Source organism: Podarcis muralis, chromosome 16, assembly GCF_964188315.1.
Source record: "Podarcis muralis chromosome 16, rPodMur119.hap1.1, whole genome shotgun sequence".
In the NCBI taxonomy this organism is placed as follows: Eukaryota; Metazoa; Chordata; class Lepidosauria; order Squamata; family Lacertidae; genus Podarcis; species Podarcis muralis.
The window spans coordinates 36,027,675-36,045,034 of record NC_135670.1 but is presented as its reverse complement, the minus strand read 5'-3'; the positions used below and the strand labels follow the sequence as shown (position 1 = coordinate 36,045,034).

The window sequence follows — 17,360 nt, the reverse complement described above, 5'->3', positions numbered from 1 at the left end:
GACGAAGGTGATCGACTATATGGGACTGGCAGAGATGACTGGCAGAATTCGAGACCGGGGGAAAGAGGCGGTGGATGAAGATTGGAACAAATTTAAAGTTTATCTTAAAAACTGTTGTAATTTGGAAAATTAGGGGCTCAGAGTTACAAGAGATAAAGAACTACAGTTGTATTAATAATTAACTGAAGTTAAATACATGAAATATATTTAAGTTATGTTTAGAGGGTTGCTGAAAAATCTTGAAACAAGAATGCAGAAAAGGGGTGGTATGGGGAAGTCGTGTTTTTGTTTGTTTATGTTTATGTTTTTGTTTTGTCTCTTCTTTATGCATGGAAAACTAATAAAAATTTATTATAAAAAAAAAAAGGAATCTGGGAGCAGGACTAGGAACCTAGGATTGGAGCTAGAGGTTGGGGATTAGAGATAGGCATTTGGGGATTAGAGAGAGGGATCTAGGATTAGAGAGAAGAGATTTAGGATTAGAAATAGGAACCTGGGATTAGAGACAGGGACCTGGGATTAGTGATGGGGATTACAACCTCTGCTGTGGGAATACAGGGAGAAATTTATCCAATCACACACCTCTAATAGCAGTCATGTTCCCCAGCACCCATTTTACATGAGGGTTTTTGTCCGCAGGACTTGTGCTTCATCCTGGCCTCCCTGTAAAATCTATGTTTGTTGGCTCTGGCCTCACCCGCCACTGCCGTATGGCTCTTGGAAACCTTCCCAAAAGGAAACATGACCCTCAGGTTGAAAAAAGTTCCCCATCCCTGTACAGGAATTATAGAGTGTTGACATATAAAACAGGCTTCCTCAACCTCAGCCCTCCAGATGTTTTTGGCCTACAACTCCCATGATCCCTAGCTAGCATGACCAGTGGTCAGGGATGATGGGAACTGTAGTCTCAAAACATCTGGAGGGCCGAGGTTGAGGAAGCCTGATATAGAACCTGGATTATTCCTGCTTTAGGCCTCGTTTTTCTCGGGCATCGTGCCAGGCAGTTCTGAACAAGTCCAGCAAGATTTTCCTTTTGGTCTGGTCCAGCAGATCATCTTCTTTTGTCTTTATGGATCTCAGCAAACTTGTAAAGCCACAATGCACTTTCTTGGTGTTCAACAGCAGAAGGGGGAGCATCAAAAACTACAGAGGACAGAATACCTGCAGCATACTTTTTTATTCACCCTAGAACACAGGTTCCCCGCACATGGGCTTTTGTAAACATTTCCAAATGAAGGTACATGAATTATAGAAAACCAAAGGCGCCTTTTCCATTCCAATGTTTTAATACTCTTAAAAATTAATCACCTCCTCACCAAAAATAAAAAAGCTGGAAAACCATTTGTTGTTAGGTGAAGTTGACTCCCATTTGCCAGAACTCCGCAATTTGTGTGCAAAATATTGCTTTTTATGTGGTTGAAAATTAGGCCCTGTGAGAAATAGAGAACATCTGAGGGAGGTACATGCGAGATGAAATAAAGGCTCTTGCTTTCATTAGGTTAATTAAGAAGGCTAGGAAAATGACTGAGGGAACCCAACTGATTCTATGGTACACCCCTCTGCTGAGAAGCTCAAGGCAGATTTACGTCAGGGGTGGAGAACCTGCGGCCCTTCAGAATGTTTGGGGCTACATCTCCTATCATCCCTGACCACTCTTCAAGCTGGCTGAAGCTGATGGGAGCTGGGGGTCCAACTTCAGGAGGGTCAAATGTTCCCTCTTCCTGATTTATATACAAGAGCCTTGTCCTCCACAAGATGGGGTTTTAATGGAGAACCAGTTTGGCTAGCAGTCAATGTAGATTCTTGGGCCTTGTTTTGGCACACAGATTGCCAAGGTCGCACCACAAAGAACTTCCATCCATCTTAGGCCTCTACTCCAAATTGGCTGTGCCCTTCAGAATGTCCATCCAACCTAGCTCAAATTACACTTTCAAATACTTATAGTTTCTACTCCCATCCGCGCCATCAGCTTTTAAATGGGAAAGTGACCTAAAAATGAGGGGACAGTAACAGATTTGCTTATTCACAGCACACAATATATCCCAAACGCTTGAGTACATTTCAACTCCTACCTAAGAAAGGATAAATTCTCAAGGCGTGAGGCAACAGAAAAGAAAGGAAGAAAAAGGAAAGACTCTGATACCAGCTCAGTTTCCTGCCACGAAATGATTTAACGGATAGAAATGAGACAGCAACAGAAGGACCACCACGTTGCACAGCGAGGCCTGTTCATTACAGTAGTTTCATAACTTTTGCCGCGGAAAATACCACGTAGGTTGAAGTCGCTTCCCTTTTTGGACAACACAGGAATAAAAAAATTCCACACCACTTCATTCCCATATAACCAACACCAACAGAGACTTCTCACCCCCATCCACACCGACACTTCCGTTTGAAGAAAGGAGAACATTATTTATGGGGAAATGGATAAGCAAGGGGAAATGGCAAGCAACCTTCTTTTGCTCATTTCCTTCAAAGTCATTCTTCAAAGAAATTAAACGTCTCCTTAGTAGGCAGTCATTCATCGCTTCTGTATCCAAAGGCTAATCGTCCCCAGCTTCAACAGACTGAAGGAAACAGCTTCGAATAAGTTCGCTGCATCTTCTGTGCATCTTCTGTGCCCAAGGGTAACACACTTGAAAAATTGAGCTTGGGCCATGTCTCTGGGCACTGGGCAAGACAAGGCCATCTTGCTAACATAAGGCACTTACCTACTTTTACAGGGGAAGGAACAAAGAGGGTTGAGGCAAGAACGCAATGTTAACATGCAAGTTTAAAGAAAACATTTCCTGGCCACAAACGGCCACTGTATTAGCATTTAAGACCTCGCAGATGGATGGTTCAACTGACGTCAAACGTCGGTCATAAAAGCTGCTCTTTCCTTGCAGATGTCAGGTCCGCACACTGGCGGGAGGTCCGTTAGTCCGGGATCTTTGGCGGTCATATCTGACAGACACAATAAGGAAAAGGAGAAGGGTTGCTCCTTGAATAGCAGCCAGCAGAAAAAAGTAATAGTTTAAATGGCACCCATTAATGTTACCTGGGGGAAAAAGAGAGAGAAAGAGACAAGGTAAGTTCATGCCATTCCACAAAGTAATGCCATTCCACGTAAACCAGGATTCAAGCCAGTGTTAATTGGAACACAGAAACATTTTGCCAAAAGAGAAACACTAATGCTAGCTTTACAGTGAGGTTGGCCGGTTTTCCTGAGGGCAACTTACATCTCATGTCAGAGGCTGGCAAGGCTTACCGGGCCTGGGCCGGATCACTCCCATGGAGATCGTCAGCGGGCCGGACCGGTGCAGCGCGACGCTGCAAATCGTGTCTGCACATGCCCAGATGCCAAAAATCACGCCTGCACAGAAGTGATTTCCTGTGCTGCAGACATGCGCAGGTGTGATTTCCGGCACCGCGGACATCCGATTTCTCTGGAAGCGATTTCCAGAGAAAAAATGATGCAGCCCGAACGATATGAATCAGAGCCATGCAGCGATTTCTGGACCATCCGCGGGCTGGATCCAGAACCCATTCGGGCCGGAACCGGCCCGTGGGCCTTAGGTTGCTGACCTCTGTCTTATGTGCATTTAACATCCACGATTCCAAGCATATGTGCTCCGCTGCCACTCTATCCCAGCCTTTTTCATCTGCCTACATCTCTCTCTGCCTTCTCTGCTTGCTTCCCTCCTCCTCCTTTCGGTCGGTTCAGAAACTACACCTGACCAGGCAAGTCCTGCCTGGCAAGCCTGCAAGGCTAACAGCTCTGGGAGTGGAGATGATGCAAGATTTCAAACCCACAATAATCTCACAAGGCTCTATGCTCCAGGTCCACTTGGGGCCTCCAGCTTCCCCACACCTCTGGCCCTTCCCCTCCTTGGCCACCTTATAGAAAGTGGGATGGCTAGCTGTGGGGCGGCTCTCCCCCCCACCCCCACCCCATGCAGACTAGGCACACTCCCCATTTCCACCTATGCAGGGTAGAGGGATGCATAGGTGACAGCTACAAAGGCGGCTGGTCTTCAGTCACTCACGTGGAGAAAGGGAAGCCATGGAGACAGGAGGAGGCCTCCCCGCAGGGCTCCCCTCGCCCCTTGCCAGCCAAGGAAAAAGCAATTTTAGCTATACATGATTTTCGTACATGTGCATAATCCTTGGACCCGAACCCCTGCAGATGATGCAGGTTGCCTGTGTTCTTGGGAGCTGCTTGAGTTTCTAGAGAGCAGCCCATGGGCTAAAGTATTTTCTTTCTGCAGAAGCTGTCCCTCAATAGATAACTGTGTTTTTTAATCCTACTGGAACAGTCTAGCAGTTTCCTTTACTTGGAACCATGTGAAAACTTTCCGGAGATCTTGCTTTTCAATTAAGACACTTCAGTTCACCCGCACAGGGCTTGCACTCAGCTTTCCTTCAAAACTAGGGTTTCGTTTCCTAAATTAGGAAAGCTCATTGGTTGAAAATTACGCTTCTCTTAAGGAAACTTTGTTTGCTAATGTTGCATGTCCACACACAGCTCAACATGGACAGAGTCCAATAGACCTCAGGAGGACTACCCAACTGGTCCATTATAGTTATTACTTAGAACTGGGCAGGGACCAGGGTGGTGCGGCGTCAGAAAAAAATCTGTACTCATCAATCCTTGTTTGTGCATACATGTCAAGTTGAAATTACTTTAATTACGTAAAACGTAAGATTCAATTAAATGGATTTATAATTGCAAGCTCTAGGAAGAGCCCAAAGGGGCTTTGCACTTCACATGAAAAAACAACAATGCAGACGACGAGTCTTTTAAAAGTAGCAATTTTCCTTTTACAGGTCAGGATGTTAACGCCATGAAAATCTCCATTTTTAAAACTCCAGAAATAATTTAATTGTTTCATGGGGGCTGGGTTGGCACTTGAGTGTTTGTGGGTAATTTAAGTGGTGGTGGGGAGCTAAAGAAACACAGTGATTTGAGCCAGCACAGTTAACACTGCGCTGCTGGGGCGTGTGGAGTAAATTGGATCAATCAGCCGGAGGAAATGATTCTGCCTGGGTTAGCCCTCCTGGCTCGGAGCCCTGTATGAGGCTTTCCCCCCTTCTCCATCAAACCTTCTCTATACCTCAGAGCAGCTCCACCAATGTCGCAACACAGCGGTCCTCAAAGTGGATGGTGCTACTCCTTTGGGGGGGGGGGGCGGTGGGATTACCTGGCAGGGGTTTACCTGGGGGTGGTGCTGGAGATGCCAGTGACTATCAGATTTTGAAAAGCCGGCATCAATGGATCACGTTCACCCATTTTGTTGAATTCATTAAGCTAGACAGTTTGGGTTGGATTTTGAAAATACCGTATTTTTCGCTCTATAAGATGCACCCGACCATAAGGCGCACCTAGTTTTTAGAGGAGGAAAACAAGAAACAAGAAAGCAACGCAAAGCCTCTTGAGCGAAGACGCAGGTGGGCAGCGATCCCTCTTGGTCTTCTGGCTTCTGGGATAGCTGCGCAGCCTCTTCAGGGCAGCATAAAGCAGGATAAAGGCTCCCCGCTGCCCTGAAGAGGCTGCGCGAGGCTAAGCCAGAAGCTAGAACAGCAAGAGAGAGCACTGCGCAACAATCCCTCTTGCTGTTCTGGCTTCTGGGATAGCTGCACAGCCTGCATTCACTCCACAAGACACATACACATTTCCCGTTACTTTTTAGGAGGGAAAGGGTGCGTCTTATAGAGCAAAAAATACAGTAAATGAGCAATTAGTTGCTGCCGCTTTGAATTTTACTGTGTTATCGTGTTCCTCGTGCAAACCGCTAATCTAAACAATGCTTTTTATACAGCAGGGGGCTCTGGGACTGAGTTTATGGGGCGAATGGCCCCCCAAAATCTGGGAACCACTGTTGTACTGTAACAGCAACCCTGGTGGCTCAGACCAAAGGCCCATCCAGGCCAACACCTTGCTTTCCACAGTCTCCAACCAGTCGTCTCCCAGGAAGTCCCTGCCACCTCCCTGGAGTGAGGCTCGTCACCTTCAGGGTATCAAGGCACTGCCATCCTCTAGCTCAGAGGACTCCATGGCTGAAAACTGAGGCTCTCCACACTCCATTGCAGCAGAAGATGTCTGGGAATGGTCAGGTGTCTCTGAGCAGAGCAGCATCTTACAGAGGAGGTGGTGCTAACCATTAGGCTGCCCCTGATGTTATTACTGCTGCTATGTAAGGGCTTGGGCTTCAGTGTGCTCCTTGCTGGAGCTACTGCAAAGCTCTGGATTTCCCAGAGGACACACTGAGCCTTGCCTCAAGCTTCGTGTCAGTCTGAATCCTCACTTGCCTTGCCTTCCCCCCTGAACCAGTCTTACAGTCTGCTTGGACCTTGCCTTGCTGCACTGCAAAGCGCAACAGCGCCCCCACCTGGAAGGCTATTGCTGCTGCCCCCTCCCATGCAATTGGCATCAGGACCACAATCCCTCAAGGACCGCCTTGCCCCATTTGAAACCGACCCGGATCCTGCAATCATCAACCGAGGCCCTTCTTCGTGTGCCTCCTCCACGAGAGATCCAAAGGGTGGCAACACGAGAACGGGCCTTTTCTGTGGTGGCTCCCTGTTTGTAGAATGCTATCCCCAGGGAGGCTCGTCAGACACCTTCATTACATATCTTTAGGTGAATGGTGTCCTGTGGCTTAAACAGCAGGAGGCCAGACACGACTCTCCTGCTTGTCTTTGTTCACAACGCAGCAGATAGGAGCAGAGCCATCGTCGCTCAGTGCTACTGAGACCCATCCAGCAGGGTCAGTCCAGAAGGATACTATAGCCAGTGGTTCTGAAGGCCACTGAGAGATTGAGCAGCAGCAGCAGCATGGCACTCCTCCTGTCCTTCCATCTTGGACTACTGCAAAGCGCTCTAAGTGGGGCTACCTTTAAAGGTGACCCAGAAACTGCAACTAATCCAGAATGCGTCAGCTAGACTGGTGACTGGGAGTGGCCACCAGGACCATACAACACCGGTCCTGAAAGACCTACATTGTCTCCCGGTACATTTCCGAGCGCAAATCAAAGTATTGGTGCTGACCTTTAAAGCCCTAAACGGCCTTGGCTCAGTATACCTGAAGGAGCGTCTCCACCCCCATTGTTCTGCCTGGACACTGAGGTCCAGCGCCGAGGGCCTTTTGGCAGCCCTCTCACTGCGAGAAGTGAGGTTATAGGGAACCAGGCAGAGGGTCTTCTTGGTAGTGGTGCTTCCCTTGTGGAACACCCTCCCTTCAGATGTCAAGAAAATAAACATCTGACTTTTAGAAGACATCTGAAGGCAGCCCTGTTTAGGGAAGCTTTTAATGTTTGATGTCTGGGAATGGTTGTGTTTTTAATATTCTGTTGGGAGCTGCCCAGAGTGGCCGGGGAAACCTGGCCAGATGGGCAGGGTATGTATGTATGTATGTATGCATAAATAAATAAGAATAAAGTTCATCCATCAGAATGACAGAGGCTGATTTGGCCCCTAGCCAGGCCTGAATCCAGGCTAGCATGGATTGAGATAGTCCGTCTCATCTGGCAATATCTGAAGCTATTCCCCCACAACCCTCTCAGTCGCCATTCCCCAGGAAGGAAGGAGGGTTCTGCAACCAGAAGATAGTAGTTACAATCCCTCGGTTGGTCTATAACCAGCTAGTTTGCTCAGAGGGCACCAAAATAAAGGAGAACCCCAGTGTCAACTGTTTTGCTCAGCGAACAATTTCTCCAGAACAGCCTCTATCAGCATTCTAAAGATAGTAACGAACGAACCAGCATTGTTATACGGGGGTGGGGGGTGGAATTATTACAGGGTCGTTTTGGAATTTCTGTGTAATCGTTGCTCAGCTTTTAAAATGCCTCCTCTGGCAAAGGTTGCCACTGAAAATTGCAGCTTAGGAAAAAACAGCCGTGCCTAAGATAGGAAAGTTTTTAAAATTAACAGCATGCGGCAGCTTTAGGAATAAGTACTCTGCTTTCTTTTTCCTCTAACATGCTGGAACGGAAATAAATAAGTAAGTAAGTAAGTAAGTAAATAAATAAATAATAAACAAACACATAAATAACTTACCCAAATCTGTGTGATTACTCATCCAGCCAATCGCTGTAATAGACACCAAAGCCAGAAGCCCTGATCCAACAAAAGACCCAATTCCGGAAAAAAAGAAAAAGAGACCCATAATAGCACTCTGCATAGATTTGGGAGCAGCAGAATATGCAAATTCCAGACCTGGAACAAAGAACAAAAGGGGAGAGGCATGAAGGCAAATTCTATCCATTATTTTGGGGAGCATTTTTTCATGAGTATAAAGGCCATGAAGACACGGGCTCCAAACGTGTAGACTCACAATTATTATTCATCACACATTATTTGTAATGTTTATAGCACATTCTAAGACAGTGAGCGAGAGATATAATTACAGGTTTATTTGTATCAGCCCCAGCAAGCATGGCCAACAACCAGGGGTGACTGGAGTTGTAGTTCAGTAAGCATCTGGAACGTCAAAGGTTCCCCACACCTGATTTACATCATAAAAGGCTACTGTGAAGCATGTTAAACACTATGCTATAGAATGTAAAACTTAAGAACCAAAACCCTTTGGTTTAAGGGTTTAAACCTCACATAAAAGATGGAAGGGGTAAGTTAAGGCAACTGCCTTAACTGCCATGTAGACATTGCTTTGATTACACACACTTACAACTCAGCCTCTGTGCACCTATGTCTCTTCCTTTGCATGAAGGAATGCTCCTAGTAATATGCAGAATGCACAGCCCTCCATAGAGGCTTTCAAAACATCAGCCTGACCTTACATCAGCCCCGAACCCCAACTTTTGTTCAACTTAGGGGTTTTTTTTAGGGAAGGCTCATGCCATTGTTTCTGACAATTGGATAAGCTTGCTGGAGAAGTTGAGAGTCCAACGGCATCTTGGAAGGACGCAGATTCCCCATCACTGCTCTGCAACTGCAGCAGGATTATCCAGGTGCCTCTGACTTTGCAAACAGGATTGCAGACGAAAGACGATGGCTGCATTTCTAAAAGCCTCAGAAGTTGAGCTCGTATTGCTGGATAAAAGCCTGCTATAAACAGAGCCTGGTTTCTACTCTGTACGAAATCTGGGCTCTTTGTGCAAAGGAAAGGACACGTGCGTTTCAAAGCAAGGAATGTGTCATAATTGCTGCAATTCAACTTATTATGCAAATTGAAGGGCTTAACGGAACAGCGCAATGGAGAGCCCCATCAAAACATTCAGCACTCCGCCACTCTCCCAGAATATCCAACCAAAGCGTTCGACAATCTGCCACTCTCCCAGAATATCTGACTCCCATCTCTGAGGTGCTGAGCTTCTCATTCTTTGCCTTTTAGCTCAGAAAACCACCAGAAGATTGAAACAAAAGCTTTGTAGAGCAACTGGAAGAGGGGTGGACAAATGTCAAAAAGCAATTAAGAGCGGCAGGGAGTCTCCAGTTCAAACACGAACTCTTGTGTTTTATCCCAACACTCTGGCTGCAGAGGATTCGAAAGCGGAAGCATGTTGCATGCTGGAAGAAAACTTAAAATAACTATGCAGGCTGCCAGACAGTTTTCCAAGCACAATTCAAAAGCACCGGTGCCTACTTTTAAAATCCACCCTGCAAAAAGGTGGGACAAGTTTTCTATTTCTGGGGTCGGCATTAGGGAGAAGTTTCTGATTCTAAGAGCTGTTTGACAGTGGGACGGGCTCCCTCGGAAGGTGGACTCTCCTTCATTTGAGGTTTTTATACAGAGGTGGGATGACCATACGCCGGTGATTATTTAGCTGCGATTCCTGCATTTCAGGGAATTGGACGAGATGACCCCAGGGGGGTCATTTCGAGTTTAACAGTTACAGTCATACCTCGGGTTACAGCCGCTTCAGGTTGTGTTTTTTCAGGTTACGGACTGCCGAAACCTGGAAGTACCGGAACAGGTTACTTCCGGGTTTCGGGGGGTCACGCATGTGCAGATGCGCTAAATCACACTTTACACATGCGCAGAAGTGCCAAATTGCAACCCACACGTGCGTGACCCCCAAAACCCGGAAGTAACCCACATGGATCACGTTCGCAACCCGAGCGTCCACCGTATTTGATTCTATATGCTTCTTTAACAGAACCTCAAGGTCCACCACCAACAACATAGGAAACTGCCCTATACAGAGTCAGGCCATTGTTTCCATTTGGCTCAGTACGGCCAGGAAATTCCCTGTGTTGCAAAAACAGAAAACTCTAAACAACCACAAGCAACATGCGGCTAATAATGATCTAACAAAATATTATTAACGTTATACTGTTTCACAGTTCATAAGCAGAAAATATGTCATCCTTGCATAAAGTCACTAGTAATCACGAGTCAAATAAATGTTCCATGCACAGAATCAGAAAGCGGGATCAGTCAGTATCAAAACACGCTGAGATGATGGCAAATTGTCTTTCAACAGTCAAAATCCTACAGAAGTGCGGTGATGAGGGCTCCAAGTGTAGAACAGTTTTTCCCGGATAACGAACTGTTTCAATAATGATTCTTCGTCAGCAAATAAGTTGCCCCTGCAGGTACTTCAAATAGCAGTGGATCAGCAATCACTTAACAGTTTAGTAAGCTGAGGGGATGGTTCAGAGAGAGACCGGCTTTAAAAGGGATTTAGACGAAGTCTTGGAGCGTAAGGCTATCGGTGGCCACAAGCCTCAATCACTGTCTTCTGCTTCCACCGTGGGAGGCAGTATGCCTCTGAATGCCACTTGCATTGGAGAGGAAGTTGTTGCACCCAGATCTAAATAAAGGAAGGCCCTGCAACATCTACATCGTCTCACATATAAAGATGATCCAGCACTGAGGATGGGAAGGTGTACCATGGGAACAGATTGGGCCACATGCTCCCTGTGGACTCTTTGTGCAGCGCCGAATGCCAGTTTTAGAGCCTTGCGATGACAAGCTTGAGATCTGGTTTCTTCCCATTTATTGTAGCTCATCGGGTGCAGAGGGCAGTCAGGAAATAGCAAGAGATCTGTTGTGAATGGCAAAGTGGCAAACTAGCTGCCTAAGCAACAGCTCCATCTCTATTTGCGATTCTCAGCAACCGGTATCCAGCGATTTACTGTCTCCAGCACTGCATCGCCATTACGGTTTGTAGTCACCGCCCAGTAATAATAATAATAATAATAATAATAATAATAATAATAATAATAATTTATTATTTGTACCCCGCCCATCTGTCTGGGTTTCCCCAGACACTCTGGGCAGCTTCCAACAAAGATTAAAAATACATTAAAATGTCACAAATTAAAAACTTTCCTGAACAGGGCTGCTTTCAGATGTCTTCTAAATGTCAGGTAGTTGCTTATCTCTTTGACAGCTGATGGGAGGGCATTCCACAGGGCGGGTGCCACTACCGAGAAGGCCCTCTGCCTGGTTCCCTGTAGCTTTGCTCCTCAAGGTGAGAGAACCGCCAGAAGGCCCTCGGTGCTGGACCTCAGTGTCCGGGCAGAACGACGGGGGTGGAGACGCTCCTTCAGGTATACTGGACCCAAGTCATTTAGGGCTTTAAAGGTCAGCACCAACACTTTGAATTGTGCTCGGAAACGTACTGGGAGCCAATGTAGGTATTTCAAGACCGGTGTTATGTGGTCTCGGCGGCTGCTCCCAGCCACCAGTCTAGCTGCCGCATTCTGGATTAGTTGTAGTTTCCGGGTCACCTTCAAAGGTAGCCCCACGTAGAGTATATTGCAGTAGTCCAAGCGGGAGATAACTAGAGCATGCACAACTCTGGCGAGACAGTTCGCAGGCAGATAAGGTCTCAGCCTGCATACCAGATGGAGCTGGTAGACAGCTGCCCTGGATACAGAATTGAACTGTGCATCCATGGACAGCTGTAAAGGCATTAAGATGAGGAAACGAAACCTGGTTGGTTTTTCTCACAGCCTGATGGTGCTCAGCTTGTGGTAACACGCAGGTGAGCTTTTCCACTGAAGGTTGGCTTTTCCATCCCTGCAGAATGCCTCCAGGCTAAAAGACGATAGGCCCATCAGTATTGGCATTTCGTCAGCTCTTGAAGACACACCAGTTTAGGCAAGGTTTCCTCTGAACTTGACCTTCCTAATTACTTATTTTATTTATTTTCCGTACAATTTTTATTAGTTTTTCCTTTTATAACACAACAAATTCAACCTTGCAATTACAAGCAAATATACTCTTTGCTCTGCCGAGCTTGTGACTTCCCTCTGTCCCTTCAATTGGTTGGTTTTTTTTCTTCAGATCTTTGCATCGCACTTCAAATTATCAATTTCTGACCTTAATATCCTTGTAGTCAACTCTATCTCTTTGGTCTGAAAAGTTTTAAAGTTTATCGTTGCCGGATTTATTTCAGTACTGCTAGTGTCCACATTTCTAAAATAATTGTTCATATACCAAATAAATTTATTCCAGTCTCTTCGAAATTTGCGACCAAAGTCCCAATTACTTATTTTAATCACACTTTTAACTGTTCAATTGCTAAGCCTTTTAACAAGCTTGTTTTGTTGCAAATTTTAATCACAGATATTTTAGATATTTTCTTGGAACGGTACCATTATGTATTTTAATTATTATGGATTTTATAGTGGCTTTAAAAAAAAAAAAACAGGCATACTTTTTCTCTTCCTTCCCTTCATTTCACCCTCACAACAACCCCTTAAGGTAGGCTAGGCTGAGAGACAGTGGCTAGTCCACACTCAACCTGACCCTTTTGGTATGAATTGTGGGATAACCTGAACAAATCCCAAGGCTAGTTTGCAGCTGAAATCGAGTGTGTGTGTGTGTGTGTGTGTGTGTGTGTGTGTGTGTGTGTGTGTGTATATATATATATATATATATATATATATATATATATATATATATATAAAATCTGTTTGCATTCTGGAAGGACAATTCTCGCTTTTTGAACTGGGATACAAAACAGAACCAAATGTTTGTCCAGAAACAACTTTAAAAAGACATGTGGTATAACTCTGCAGCATAATATACCCACCACACTGAACAGGGCTTCTTTGAGTTTTTGTAAGCAGAAATATAAAAAATGTATAAATATTAAAAAGCAAAGCGACAGGGGCTGAAATTCCTGAGGACAGAACAGTTTTTCCCCACATTTTCTTTCTGCGGCGAAGAGGATCTAAAATCCTGCCACCTAGTGGCTTCACTGAGAGAAAAAGTTAACTTTTACAAGTTTCTGCCAGTATTCCCTCATGGAAGCAAATAAAGTGGCTTTTCTTCAGGTGAAGCACCCAAGGAATTTTTAAGGAAGCCAAAATGCAATTCCATTGGCCGCATTTGGGGAAATGGGTAGGTGGGGAGAGCCACACATTCTCCTGGCCTTGAAATGTAATACTGCCATGGCCACTGTATGTGTTTACAGAAGTTAGCCTAATTGCTACATTAATTGCTCCTGCTGCTTTTGCCCCTGGCCCTGCCCAATGGCTGCTGTGTGGCCCCTGGAAGGTCGCCCAGTAAGGAAAATGGCCCTCTGACTGAAAAATGGTTTCCAAGCCCCGATTTACGCAGCCTGAAGTGGTGTTAAATGCCTAGTGCAGATGGGGCGATCTACATTGCCAGATCTACAGACCTGTCCCTCCAAAGGCCTGCTCAAAACAACACCCTGAGGTGTTGTCCTAAAAAGTCATCTCCTAAGAAGGTCCTCTCCTAAAAAGGCAGACCATGAAGAGCTTTGGGGCATGCGAGTAACGAGTTTCTGTGGCCACCAAGTTCATATCTGCTTTGATAATAAAGATTGTGCAAGGAGGTAACACGGCGGAGTATAAAAATCAGGATACACGTGGCAGAAAGCCCCGAAAGCGGTCTTCTCCCCGCCCCCCTGGGGTGAAGAAGTGCACTGATACCAAACTTGGCTCACGTGGGGTGGGGGAGACAATAATCTGACTTTCTGGAGTCCCCAAGACGCCCTGTACGCCTCCTTCCAGCAACCCCTGCAGCCAAGCTGGTGCCAAACTGCATTTTGCTGCGCTTTCCTTTAGACAACGTCAATGAGGCCGAGGGGTGGGGGGGTTTGTCATCTAGGCAGCCCAGGACCTCCAGATATACCACCCAGGCATGCGCCCCTGGGAGGTCACTTCAGTGCTGTGGTTTGACTTCGCCCCCGGTGGCATACTCCATTGAGATGGATGCCAAAGTCTTAATTCTATCAATGTTTAGCTGTTTGTTGTTTAAGTTTTTAGCAATTCCTGCTTTTACCTGTAAGCTTTTATCTGCTTTTATCCTGTCAGTGGAAAAGGTGGGGGGTAAAGGTATCATAATAATAAATTTAGTTTGTTTTTTTAATGAATGTAACGAAGGCAGCCTTGTATCAGGTGTTATCTTGGCTTGGGGCGGAGGGCGCACCGTTGCCCCGCGCTCCCGGGCTGCTCCCAAGAGCCTCCCAAGAGCTGTCAAAAAGAACGGGGAAGGGGGGAATGTTGTCGGCAAAGCGGTGCAGCTCGCCCCCAGGAAGCAGCCCGGGAGCGCGGGGCAACGGCGCGCAGCCCACCCGCGACTCCCAAGCTGTCAAAATGAAGGAGGAAGGGGAGAATCCTGTTGGAAACTCCCCCACCCCCGACAGCTCGGGGAAAGCTTGGGAGTCACAGGTGCGTGGCGCGCCGCTGTCCCACAACCCCAATGGTCCTCCCAGGAAGCTGTTTCAGCAGCACATCATAAGGTCGTGATTATAAGCCACCCTGAAACTTTTCCGGATCGGAATTCGGAAAAAAAAGTGTGGCTTATAATTGGGCCAATACGGTACAGTGGTACCTCGGGATGTGAACGGGATCCGTTCCAGAGCCCCGTTCGCATCCTGAATAGAACGTAAGATGCGAAGGCGTGTCTGCGCATGTGCGGGTCACGTTTTGCCACTTCCGCGCATGCGCATGTCATTTTGAGTGTCTGCGCATGCACGAGCGGCAAAACCCGGAAGTAACGCGCTGTTACTTCTGGGTCGCCGCAGAGCATAACCTGAAAACGCTCAACCTGAAGCACATTCAACCCGAGGTACGACTGTACTTATTTTAAAGGTGAAGATGTACTCAATCAACGGGACATTGTTTTTATTCATCAACCAAACTAAACTTAAAAGGTCAAGATTAACAACTAAACTTTACTTCTGGGGGGGGGGGTGGCACAGAATATCAATTTTTTTGGCATTCTTTGTTTTTGGCCCATGGTGATCCTGGTGTCGAGTGTTGAGGGGGAATAAAAAGGAAGAGAGAGGAGCAGAGAAAAGAGAGCAACAGTTATTAAATTCGACGTCTACGCAAAACGACATGCATGTGAAACGGAGGCACAAAGCTGGAGCTATTTCTTGCTTTGCTTTTGCTAATGAGCCCTGAATGTGTGTGAAACAGACCAGAAAATGAGATTTTACAGCCACGCTCCCTCCTCCCGTTTGTGCATTCCACGAAAAAGAAGGAGAGAGAGAAAAGAGAATAAAATCAATAGGAGCCTGTACTGCTGGACACTACATGAAACCGTCAGGGGACGGAAATACTCAAGGACACTTGCCTCTTGGGCTAGAGCAGCGAATTTCAAGCTGCACACTGGCAACATCTGCAGCCTTGGGGCCATCTAGCCTTGTGCCATCTGCATTAACTGACAGCAGCTCCCAAAGTTGGAAAAAGTCTTTGCCATCACCTGATCTTTTTTAAAAAAACAAAAACAAACCTGAAGCTACCAGGGACTGGCCCTTAGACCATGGGTAGGCAACCTAAGGCCCGTGGGCCGGATCCGGCCCCATCGCCTTCTCAATCCGGCCCGCAGACGGTCCGGGAATCAGCATGTTTTTACATGAGTAGAATGTGTGCTTTTATTTAAAATGCATCTCTGGGTTATTTGTGGGGCACAGGAATTCGTTCATATTTTTTCAAAATATAGTCCGCCCCCCCAGAAGGTCTGAGGGACAGTTGACCGGCCCCCTGCTGAAAAAGTTTGCTGACCCCTGCCTTAGACCATGTGCCCACTAAATACATGTTCCAGCACTGAGCTATGGCCCCTTCTGTTATGAGGCTCCCATATTCCTCCCTTCCTTCCAAAGGAGCCCAGGGCGACACACAACAGGACATGAAACCTCTTAAAAGCAGTTCTAATACAGTGGTACCTCGGGTTAAGTACTTAATGTGTCCCGGAGGTCCGTTCTTAAGCTGAAACTGTTCTTAACCTGAAGCACCACTTTAGCTAATGGGGGCCTCCCACTGCGCCACCAGAACATGGCTTCTGTTCTCATCCTGAAGCAAAGTTCTTAACCCGAGGTACTATTTCTGGGTTAGCGGAATCTGTAACCTGAAGCGTATGTAACCCGAGGTACCACTGTACATTGTGCCAATGCAGGAAATCAACTCCTACAACATCCCTGCGAGGTGGTCACCCAACCTCCACTTAAGCAGCTCTAGAGAAAGAGAGCCCACCAAAGACCAACCCACCATCAAAGCTACTTGTGTCCCATGGGCAATCTTGCTAAGAGACAGGCTAGATCTTTCTCTTCCTCTCCCCCACCCCCTTGTAAATTGAATCCATTGGTTCGGATCCAGCTCCGCACTGTCAACTGTCAAGGGGCAGGGGCAGCCGCCCGAGATGTCAGGCTGAGAATCCCCTCCTCGCAGGTCTTACAACTTGACTGGGGTTTCCAGGGACTGAACCCTGGACCTTGATGACATCGCACAAAACAGGGCTCCAACGTTATCAACATTATTACAGTGGTACCTCGGGTTACAGATGCTTCAGGTTACAGACACTTCAGGTTACAGACTCCGCTAACCCAGAAATAGTACCTCAGGTTAAGAACTTTGCTTCAGGATGAGAACAGAAATTGTGTGACAGCGGGAGGCCCCATTAGCTAAAGTGGTACCTCAGTTTCAGGTTAAGAATGGACCTCCGGAACAAATTAAGTTCTTAACCCGAGATACCACTGTATTATTATTATTATTATTATTATTATTATTATTATTATTATTATTATTATATTAGCTTACTGCCCTTTAGCCAAAGATGGCAGGGCTCTTCACAACATAAAAAAATTGAGAACACCAATTACATAATAAAAACAAACAAACAAAAACCCCTCAATAACCCCCGCTCCCACAAACGCGTTTAAAATAACTGCCAAGTGGGAAATGCTGCAAATACATAGAATGAGCTTTCTTTCCCCCACCTGCAGATCCCTAAAAGCAGCTTCATAAAAGTATGAAATGGAAGCAAGAGCCGAGGGCAGGTGAGAGAGCTTTTAAATCAGGCGTGGGGAAGCTTTTCCAGTCCGAGGGCCACATTACTTTCTAAGCAACGTTCCAAGGGCCGCATGCTGGCAGTGGGCGGGGCCACAGGCAAAAGCGGGCAGAGTGTGAAATTTGAGCTTTGCATCTCGCACAG

General features: G+C 46.4%; 1 protein-coding gene across 2 annotated transcripts in view; it reads right to left on the bottom strand.

The window, feature by feature from the left end:
- Positions 1–1,160: 1,160 nt before the first annotated feature.
- The window catches only part of SLC15A4 (solute carrier family 15 member 4), an 84,754-nt gene continuing 68,554 nt past the window's right edge, over positions 1,161–17,360 (bottom strand). For both annotated transcript variants that reach the window (XM_028709354.2, XM_028709355.2), the window contains exons 7-8: positions 8,039–8,197; positions 1,161–3,040 (exon numbers count right to left, since the gene is read on the bottom strand). In XM_028709354.2, the coding sequence (XP_028565187.2) occupies positions 2,892–3,040; positions 8,039–8,197 (308 nt within the window). In that variant the 3' untranslated portion in view covers positions 1,161–2,891. The remainder of the gene's footprint in view (positions 3,041–8,038; positions 8,198–17,360) is intronic.